This window comes from Oncorhynchus nerka, linkage group LG10 (genome assembly GCF_034236695.1).
Source record: "Oncorhynchus nerka isolate Pitt River linkage group LG10, Oner_Uvic_2.0, whole genome shotgun sequence".
Classification (NCBI taxonomy): domain Eukaryota; kingdom Metazoa; phylum Chordata; class Actinopteri; order Salmoniformes; family Salmonidae; genus Oncorhynchus; species Oncorhynchus nerka.
The window spans coordinates 66,795,167-66,806,284 of record NC_088405.1 but is presented as its reverse complement, the minus strand read 5'-3'; the positions used below and the strand labels follow the sequence as shown (position 1 = coordinate 66,806,284).

Below are 11,118 nucleotides of genomic sequence, written 5' to 3'. Positions count from 1 at the left end.
CCATGCTTCTAGACCGGGGGGCACTTCAATCCGGTCCGCAAGACATTAACAAAAAATGTCTCCCCAGTTTCATGGTATCCAATTGGTAGTTATAGTCTTGTCCCATTGCTTGCTACTCCCATACGGACTCGGGAGAGGTGAAGGTTGAGTGCTGTGCGTCCTCCGAAACACGACCTAGCCAAGCCGCACTGCTTCTTGACAATGCCCGCTTAACCCGGAAGCCAACCGCACCAAGTGTCAGAAGAAACACCGTACACCTGGCAACCGTGTCAGTGTGCATGCGCCTGGCCCACCACAGGAGTCGCTAGAGGCGCGATGGGACAAGGAAATCTCAGCCTGCCAAGCCCTCTCCTACCCCGGATGACGCTGGGTGAATTGTGCGCTGCCTCATGGGTCTCCCAGTCACTGCCAGCTGTGACACAGCCTGGAATCGAACCCGGGTCTGTAGTGATGCCTCAATGGTGCCTTAGACCGCTGTACCACTCAGGAGGCCCCCGCAAATTTAACAAACAATTGGTCCCCCCAAAAATGTATCCCTCCGTTGAATTTCAAAATCCCAATGTAGCCCTCAAGCCAAAAGGTTTGCCCACCCCTGTTCTAGAATGAAACCCTAGACCCTTGGGTGAAGCACTCGTGACAACTATTGATGTAGGCCTAAAGGTTTTTGTTTTGTAAATAAAATGTTCCAAGGAATCATTTCATACAATTTAACACTAGTAGGCCTACATAATTTTTCCATTCCCATTACTAAAATACTTTGAATGACGGGCTTATTGACACTTTAATAATTCTCATGCTGGGAACTAATGGGACCAACAAAGTGTGACGTCAATGGAGAGACAACCACTTTTCCAGGATATGAATGAATAACAATATGAACAAAGTCACTGTCTATCTTTTCCTCTGTGCCAAAACCACATGAACATTTTGAGAGAAAAGTTGAGACCTGAAAGCTAGGGCAGCATATACGGAGGAAGAAGGTGAATAAAAAAAGGCCTAACACAGTCTTGTGACAGGCAGGAGACCCAGTTCGAACCCAGTAGATCACAAGAGCAAGATTAAATAGGGAGTGGAAAGGCTATCCTTAGAAGTGCAATGACAGGGCTATTCAACTATGTTCTTACGGGGGCCAAATTGAGGTTTTTATCACACTCCCTTTTAACGTGTCCTGTGCAGCCTGTAATCATCATAGAGGGGAATTGAAGGGACGTCCATGTTACAGTCTTAGCTTTTAGGAATGGGTCATAAACAGTCATCATAACTTCGATCTCAAATGGTTCAAATGCTAGAGCCAAATTCATGGATAGAAAATGTATTCAACATGCCACATTGGCTTCAGAAACCGCCAGAACCTGCTGTTGACCACAGAGAATGTTTGATTCTATCAGGATGTTGTCTCTGGTTTTCAATCTTAATTTAGATACTGAATCTGAGAAGTTGAATATATGAAACTTTGATAAACTTATAAAATTATAGTTTGTAACTTGATACACAGACAATGAATGCAATATCTACCATATTGAAACTGAATATATAAATATTGGATTTGAATATTCAATTCAATTGGAAATATAATTGTAAAAATGAATGTAATATTTATTCAATTCAGTTTCAAATCATGAAATACAAGTTCAATTTCTGAATTCAAGTATTCAATTTGTGCATTACAAATTCTAAAATATCAAATTCTAATTCTACATCCTAATACAAATTCAAAACATTTCTGTTGGCACTGAAATCGCTCAATACTTGTCACACTTGTAACGGCGTTCTTCGTTTGTAGAAAGAGAGTCGGACCGAAATGCAGCGTGTAGGTTACTCATGACTTTAATGAAAGAATGCGTACATGAAATAACTCAATAACATACAAAGCAAAACAACAAACGGAACGTGAAACTAATTACAGCCTATCTGGTGACTATAACACAGAGACAGGACAAACACCCACAAAATACAACCCGAACTCAGGCTACCTAAATACGGTTCCCAATCAGAGACAACGATAAGCAGCTGACTCCAATTGAGAATCGCCTCAGGCAGCCAAGCCTAACTAGACACACCCCTAATCATACACAATCCCAATTACTACAAACCCCAATACGAAACACAACATATAAACCCATGTCACACCCTGGCTTACCCAAACATATACCAAAAACACAAAATATAATGACCAAGGCGTGACAACACTCAACAGAAGAAAGATTAGGAACATGTTTGTATATCTTTAGCAAAACAAATCAAGTATTTAGCCGACTAACCAAGGCCATTATTGACAGTTATTGATAATTGCAGCTTTGCTTTCCAGGTCACTCCTGTGTAGGCCATGACTTAGAATTGTTGAAGTTCCCATTCCAGCGAAAACTATTACGATTATGAGATAAGAAAGTGACTCTTTATTTCAGTTTTTCAGTTAAAAGGAAAAAACAAGACTAAACATGGCTTTGGTCCAGTGGTAAATACAGTAAGTAGAAGCCAAGGTTATATGATTTAGTGAACCTAATGATCTACTCAGCTTGAGTCTTTGTTTAGGGTTCACCTTCAACTTTTTATTTAACCTAAAGAAATTGACAATGGACAAATTGTTATTATTTTTCACAAATGATAACATAATATGTATTGTGTACGAGTCATTTGAAAACATTACTGAAACTCGTAGAAAGAATGCACCAGGATTGCAAAATGCTGTGGTGCTGAAGGCCTGTTTCTGAGAATTGAATAATATCAAACTTACTGTATTGTATGCCTTGAATAAAACAATATGTACATTCATTCTAGGCTATATTACAAATCATACAGTGCCTTCGGAAAATATTCACCCCTTTACTTTTTCCACATTTTGTTACATTAGAGCCTTATTCTAAAATGGATTAAATAACAAAACATCCTCAATACTCCATAATGATAATAATAATAATACTCCATGTCAGAGCAAAAACCAAGCCGTGAGGTCGAAGGAATTGTCCGTAGACATCCGAGACAGGATTGTGTCAAGGCACAGATCTGGGGAGACGTACCAAAACATTTCTGCAGCATTGAAGGTTCCTAAGAACACAATGGCCTCCATCATTCTGAAATGGAAGAAGTTTGGAACCACCAAGACTCTTCCTAGAGCTGGCTGCAACCATCCAATCTACCTACCTCATCCCCATATTGTTTTTATTCACTTTGCTGATCTTTTGCACACCAGTATCACTACTTACACACCATCATCTGATCATCATCATCATCTGCTCATCTATCACTCCAGTGTTAATCTGCTAAATTGTAATTACTTTGCTACTATGGCCTATTTATTGCCTTACCACCTCATGCCATTTGCACACACTGTATATAGACTTTCTTTTTTTTTTCCCAAATACAGGTATGCCAAACTTGTATCATCATACCCAAGAAGAGTCAAGGTGGTAATCGCTGTCAAAGGTGCTTCAGCAAAGTACTGAGTAAAGGGTCTGAATACTTATGTAAATATAATATTTACGTTTTTAATTTTTAAGAAATTAGCACAAAAGAAAACTGTTTTTGCTTTGTCATTATGGGGTATTGTGTGTAGATTGTTGAGGAAAAATATATTTTTTCATACATTTTTGAATAAGGCTGTAATTTAACAAAATGTGGAAAAAGTCAAGGGGTCTGAATACTTTCTGAAGGCACTGTAGGTTACGTTGCATATCTATAAACATAAAAAACATGGCAACATTGCATCATAGCTACATAGACCGTCTTATTTAAAATGTCTTTGTTGATATTATGGCATCACCTTATCAAGCCCAGCTACTCCTCCACTCTGCTCACTCTCCAATCAGAACATTCACAGTGTTTTTGGAACACAGCATTTTTATACTACTATAAAAATATTAATGACATTTTCATAATACTCTATGTAGCTATAATGCAATGTTTATGATGTGTGTATAGATGTGTAATGTATGCTTAATGGTACACATTCAATGTAAATCGTTAACATAGATTCATAGCACATGATATTGTAGATGCTGTCAGCATTAGGGAACTTTATAATAAAGCAGGAAGGTGATCTGTGATTTATTCATAATATATCATAGCATCTTGTGCCTTGTTACTTTACTATAAATCAAATCAAATCAAATGTATTTATATAGCCCTTCGTACATCAGCTGATATCTCAAAGTGCTGTACAGAAACCCAGCCTAAAACCCCAAATAGCAAGCAATGCAGATGTAGAAGCACGGAGCTATACAGCTCCATAATGTTCTATAGACTGCATCTTAATTCATAGGTGCTATAAATATGTTTACGTCTGTGCTGTAAAGTCCTCCACTTCTAACCCCTGAAATTGTGTTACTGTAGCTACCCAATGAGGTAGCCCTATTTGCTGCTGGTGAACCAAATGCATGCTGGTCCCTTTAAATGGGTGAGAGTGAACGGCATCTGAAGCAGCCAGCTGCACTGTGGGCCATGTGTTCCTGCATCCTCCTCCCCTCTCATTCAGCTGTTTCCAAATGACAACACCTCCCCCTCCCTCTTAAACCTCCTGCTCCCGCTCTGCTTTGCTCTGAGTGCAGTCATTTCTAGTGCAGAAAAATGTCCCTGGTGACACTAAAGGATGACGCAGGCTCTCTCTCGTTTTCTCTCTTTCCTTCTCCTCTCTCTCTCTCTTTCTCTTTTCCAATAGCTCAATATATCTTGCTTTGTTCTATCTCTCCCTCTCCCGCTATATCTCTCTACCTCTCCATTTCTCCTTGCTTTCTCTCCCTCCCTCCCTCCCTCCCTCCCTCCCTCCCTCTTCCCCGGCACTGCAGTGCTGGTTGTGATTGCACACATACGTGCACACACACACACACACACACACGTTCTCACACAGCGTAGCGTAGCTGAGAGGCAGGGACTGCAGCAGTATGCACCAGCCACGTCTGATCTGTGTGGAGACTTGAGGAAGGAGAACTAGGAAGAGGATATAATGTAGCAGTGTCTTACACAACCCAACCCCCGTGCGTACAGTAGCTACATCTCTACTCTGCAGCAGTGGCAACGGTGCATTTCAAGAGTGGACAGCTTATGTTATCTGCCCCCTCTGACTGCACTGCCTCTGCATCCATCTCCATTCACTCTGCTCCTCCCATTCCACATCTTCATCCTCCTCTTCCTCCTCCCAACTACGGCAACATTAGGCAGGACCACGGACCGTACGAGATTGCCAATGCTGATCACAGGACCCTCAGGTTTGTCCTGTCTGATGGAGTCGTGCTGGTTATGCTAGATCATCATCACCTTCATTAACGACTGGATTCTAATCGAGCTCAGGAGACAAGGAAAGAAAAAACATCCCCCAAAAACGAAAAAGGAGTGTTGGATGTTTGTGACGCTCTTTGTCGGCTCTGTTGGGTTGTTGGCTCTTTTCCTGTATTTGCTTGGTTGTTTTTGCCTTCACTGAGACCGGCTAGCAGGCACTGCAGCACCAGGAAGGACTGCAGGAGCCGTGAAGTAGTATGGCATGAGGACCCAGGGGCGAGCAAATCGGAAGGGCTTGAGCTACCATTACTGCTGCTGCTGAGGTGCTTATCTTTATTTTCTTTCTCCAGAAAGGGCGTCTGGAGGGGGCTGGGTTGGGGTGGGTTGTGACAGTGAAGATACCTGGGACCCTACAGAGTGGAGTGGGTGTCTCTGGCGTAGAGGAGCCACGCAGATAGGCAGGACGTCCTGTGGGAAAGGAGGAGAGAAGAGAGGAAGAGGGGCTGGCTCAGGCTCGGGCCCCTGATGGTGGCTATTTTTGTCTCCCCTAGCTGAGTGATTGGGGACAGCAGGTAAAGGAAAAGATGCTTATGGGTGCGGGACGAGACACGGCGCGGGATGAGGCCCAGAAGCTTCACAGGAAGTGGCTGAAGCACCAGGCCTTCATGGCCGAGCTGGCCCGCAACAAAGAATGGCTGGCCAAGATAGAGCAGGTGAGTGGAAAGGGGAGGGGAGAAGGTGGTGGGGGGAGGTCAGAGAGAGCAGGTGAATGGAGAGTGCAGGAGATAGGGTGGTGGGGGAGGAGGTCAGAGAGAGCAGGTGGATGGAGAGTGCAGGGGAGAGGGTGGTGGGGGGAGGAGGTCAGAGAGAGCAGGTGGATGGAGAGGGGAGGGGAAGGGGTGGTGGGGGAGGTCAGAGAGAGCAGGTGAATGGAAAGGGTGGTGGGGGAGGTCAGAGAGAGCAGGTGAGTGGAGAGGCTGGTGGGGGGAGGTCAGAGAGAGCAGGTGAGTGGAGAGGCTGGTGGGGGAGGTCAGAGAGAGCAGGTGAATGGAGAGGGTGGTGGGGGAAGTCAGTGAGAGCAGGTGAGTGGAGAAGCTGGTGGGGGAGGTCAGAGAGAGCAGAAGAGTGGAGAGGGTGGTGGGGAGGTCAGAGAGAGCAGGTGAGTGGAGAGGCTGGTGGGGGAGGTCAGAGAGAGCAGGTGAGTGGAGAGGCTGGTGGGGGAGGTCAGAGAGAGCAGGTGAGTGGAGAGGGTGGCAGGGGGAAGTCAGAGAGAACAGGTGAATGGAGAGGGGAAAGGGAGGTGGGGGAAGGTCAGACAGATCAGGTGAGTGGAAGATGCAGGGGGAGGGTAGTGTGAGCACATGATTGAGAGAGGGTTTGTGCTTGGGGAGGATAGTGTGTGTGTGTGTGTGTGTGTAAAAGGGATGGTCACGGCGGCAAGACACACTAGGCATATTGGGGGGGGGGGGTGTTTTCATTACTCCGTTTTGATTACTCAGCCATGAGTAAACTGTAAGCAAATATTGTTATATGCTTCTCTTAAGGATATCCTGAATTTCAAGTTCAAGGTTATACATGTGGAAGCATTGTTTTTTTGCTTTCTGCATAACTGAAGCAGTAAACCCTGGGCAATGTATTTTTCCCATTGCCTTTTCATCTGCCCATGCTATAGCTACATACTAACATTGGATTATATTTTACCAGTGTGCTTCTTCCTCAAAACATGTATTATCAATAATTGTATGAAACGTGAACATCATGACAGTTAGTGGGCAATCTATCAAACCTGTGTGCTATTGTCAACATACAATCCATTCATGGCCTTATTTTATGAATATCCCAACAAGCCTGTATAAATAGCGTAGTACTGTCCAACATGCAATTGTTTGTATGGTAACTAGAGAGGCCTACAGTAAATGCTGACATCCCAGTTCTCTGGTGCTGTTTTATCAGTGAAGACAACCCATATGTGGGTTGGGTTCAATAGAGAGAATATTTTCGAAACTGGGAGGTACTACTTGAACTTGTCCAATAAGAACAAGCCTTGGTGTTACTGTGTGCCCTACTGACCCCGATCCAAGTGTTCTTCAACCACACTGCTGCAGAGAAGCCTGGTGGGAGACTCATGTGGGTGCTCCACGTTTTAATGAGTTGATTTAACTCGGAATTCCACATCAACCCCTAGCCCATAAACCTAAGGCACTCAGCCAATCAGAAGGCCAGGTGAGGCAATTGACATAATATTGCCATACACAATCCTTTCAGATCTACAGGGACTAGGCTCGATTTAGAATAAGTCTACCCATTCCAGGAAAAGGTCTACTGTATGGAGAAACATTTATTTTGTAAAAGTCTTCACCCCAAGTAATTCAATTTAGGGCCAGGCTATACTGTGAGAATTAGCTTATCTAGCCCACATGCCCTTTTGAATGCTCTCTTGACCACTATTGTTTATTTAGGCATATCAAGAGATAAATGTAATCAAGTCACTGCATAGAAATAACTTGACAATGACTTATTGTTTTAAAAAACATACGGATGAGCTTGTTAAGAAACTAAGATTTAAAGTGGGCCTTTTTTTTACAAAACAGATCTTGTCTCTCTCTAGTCAGCAGGAAGCAGATTGTGCAGTGAACCTATCTACCTGTTCTTGATGAGGGTGATACTATTTATCAAATGCAACTGCCTCTACTCTTAAACCCCTGGATGCCGTTTCTCATAGTGCCCTTTGTTTTATCACAGGAGACAGTTTTATTACTCATCACTGTATTCTTTACCAAAATGTTGGTTGGACCTCTTTGAAGTCACGTAGAGCACACCATTACGCTCATTTTGTTTACAAAGCCCTGCTCCACAAGCTTCCGACTTACCTAACTTCACTATTAAGATTTAAAATGACAAGTTATCAAACTCGTTCATAGGGTTGGTTAACTCTGGAGATTCCTATGTTTGTCAATGCAATTTGTGTCGTGCTGTATTTTACTTGTTTTATATTGTATTCAATTTTTTGGTTCCATGAAATTGTATATTCAGGGCTCCCTTCAAAAAGAGACGCTTGTCTCAATGGTGACTCCTTGCTAAAATTAAGGTAAAATAAAAAAACGAAATAAAAATAGATTGGATGTGAAAAAAACATAGTACTGTCCAGGACCTAGCTAACTAATTATTGTGGATAACACCATTTTGAAAGCCTTAAATGTCTGCTGGATGTCTTAGCCTTAAAATGTTATCAAAATGTATGCTATTTTCATCAAAACTATGAAATAACACATATGGAACATGTAATAACCAAAAAAGTTTTAAACAAATAAAAAATATATTTTATATTTGAGATTCTTCAAACAGCCACAATTTGCCTTGATGACAGCTTTGCACATGCTTGGCATTCTCTCAACCAGCTTCATGAGGGAGTCACCTGGAATGCATTTCAATTAACAGGTGTGCCTTCTTTACTTCTTAATGCGTTTGAGCCAATCTGTTGTGTTGTGACAAGGTAGAGCTGGTATACAGAACATAGCCCTATTTGGTAAAAGACCAAGTCCATATTATGGCAAGAACAGCTCAAATGTGCTAAGAGAAACAACAGTCCATCATTACTTTAAGACATGAAGGTCAGTCAATACAGAAAATGTCAAGAACTTTGAACATTTCTTCAAGTGCAGTCGCAAAAACCATCAAGCACTATGATGAAACTGGCTCTCATGAGGACTGCCACAGGAAAGGAAGACCCAGAGTTACCTCTGCTGCAGAGGATAAGTTCATTAGAGTTAACTGCTCCTCAGATTGCAGCCCAAATAAATGCTTCACAGAGTTCAAGTAACAGACACATCCCAACAACTGTTCAGAGGAGACTGTGTGAATCAGGCCTTCATGGTCGAATTGCTGTAAAGAAACTGCCACTAAAGGACACCAATAATAAGAAGAGCTTGCTTGGGCCAAGAAACACGAGCAATGGACATTAGACGGGTGGAAATCTGTCCTTTGGCCTGGAGTCCAAATTGGAGATTTTTGGTTCCAACCACTGTGAGATGCGGTGTGGGTGAACTGATGATCTCCGCATGTGTATTTCCCACCGTGAAGCATGGAGGAGGAGGTGTTATGGTGTGGGGGTGCTTTGCTAGTGACACTGTCTGTGATTTTTTTAGAATTCAAGGCACACTTAACCAGCATGGCTACCACAGCATTCTGCAGCGATACGCCATCCCAACTGGTTTGGGCTTAGTGCGACTCTCATTTGTTTTTCAACAGGACAATGACCCAACACACCTCCAGTAAGGGCTATTTTACCAAGAAGGAGACTGATGGAGTGCTGCATCAGATGACCTGGCCTCCACAATCCCCCGATGGTTTGGGATGAGTCGGACCGCAGAGTGAAGGAAAAGCAGCCAACAAGTGCTCAGCATATGTGGGAACTCATTCAAGACTGTTGGAAAAGCATTCCAGGTGAAGCTTGGTTGAGAGAATGCCAAGAGTGTGCAAAGCTGTCATCAAGGCAAAGGGTGGCTATTTGAAGAATCTCAAATATAAAATATATTTTCATTTGTTTAACACTTTTTTTGTTAGTAGATGATTCCTTCACTATTATTATAAGATTGAATGAGGAGGTGTTCTAAAATTTTTGACCGGTAGTGTAAATCAAAATGATATATATACATATAATTATATATATATATATATATATATATATATATATATTATATATATATTATTACTGAGAGGTTATGTGTTATAGCAGAGATTAAACGTGAGGTGATGAATGAATGTCTTATTGAGGATTTGAGAGCCTCTCACCATACCATACATATCTGAATGCTCACATGGCCATCTTGCTTGTCCATGCATGAAATGTGTCATGCAGTGTACGATGCAATAGTATGCCCCCCTTCATGAGCCTGATGCTGCTCAATTATGCTCAATGTTCTGCCCTGCAGTCAAAGGCAAATGGGTTTTCTAGAGGGTCCAGGTAGTAGGCCTTTTTATAAGCATATGTCTTTGTTTATTCTTGATGTGGCTGTAAAATGAAATTGGATTATATTATAATAAGTGCATGAAATAACTGATCAATCCAACTAATAATAAAAGTAGTCAGATAGCAGCAGTACCAAACATTGGTAAACCGCGATCTCTCCAACACTGAGAAATCTTTGGAAAGACCAGGGCCATGTTCAGTAGGACACAACGTCATGGAACGTTTAGATATACATATATTTGGAGAACAGACAAACCTATTTGACTTGTAGAGTAAGGATTGGAGCTGGTTCTCAAATGGTTGATTTTTAGGAGTGAGGGTGTACATGGTGCTGTTGTGTCTGTTGGTAGAGTAGATACAGTATAATATGTACATGCATAAAATAGCTCAGTCATAATCAGTATTCGATGTTAGTGACATACATTTAATACCTGTGATAGATATAGTATCTTGGATAAAAGCATCTTACAATTAAGTATGCATTGTTCATTATGTACATGCAGTACATCTACAAATGGCTGTGAAATGTCTACTGGTGTCACAGAGAGGCCCTCGCTTGAGCTAGAATGACAGCTAGCTCAAAGTGAAAACGGAATGAAAAAGGATACCTGCTCTGCTTCAGCGTATTTGTATAACCTTTCATACCAGATACCAGATAGATACAGTACAAAAGTACATTAAAAGAATGGACACAGAAGATGTCTGCTCTGTCTGTGGTGACTGTATCCACAAGGCTGACTAGCGGGGTTTCTCAAGGGCTCTATGTCTATGCTAGCCCCACGCAAGATGTGTTTCAGAGACCCTCGTGTCTTGCTACTCTCGAGAACATCACTTAATCGGCCCCCACCTATCCTTCCTCCTCTCCCTCTCTCGTTACCTGAGAGACCGGGGTAGAAAAGATTATGCTGCGTTCTGCTGCGATTTGAGAACTCTCTGTC

General features: G+C 42.4%; 1 protein-coding gene across 1 annotated transcript in view; it reads left to right on the top strand.

Annotated features, from left to right (window-relative positions):
* The first annotated feature begins 5,794 nt into the window (after nucleotides 1-5,794).
* LOC135559521 (spectrin beta chain, non-erythrocytic 4-like) overlaps nucleotides 5,795-11,118 on the top strand; it is a 14,310-nt gene continuing 8,986 nt past the window's right edge. Inside the window, exon 1 of the mRNA XM_065023374.1 lies at nucleotides 5,795-5,924. Within this exon, the coding sequence (XP_064879446.1) occupies nucleotides 5,796-5,924 (129 nt within the window). The 5' untranslated portion in view covers nucleotide 5,795. The remainder of the gene's footprint in view (nucleotides 5,925-11,118) is intronic.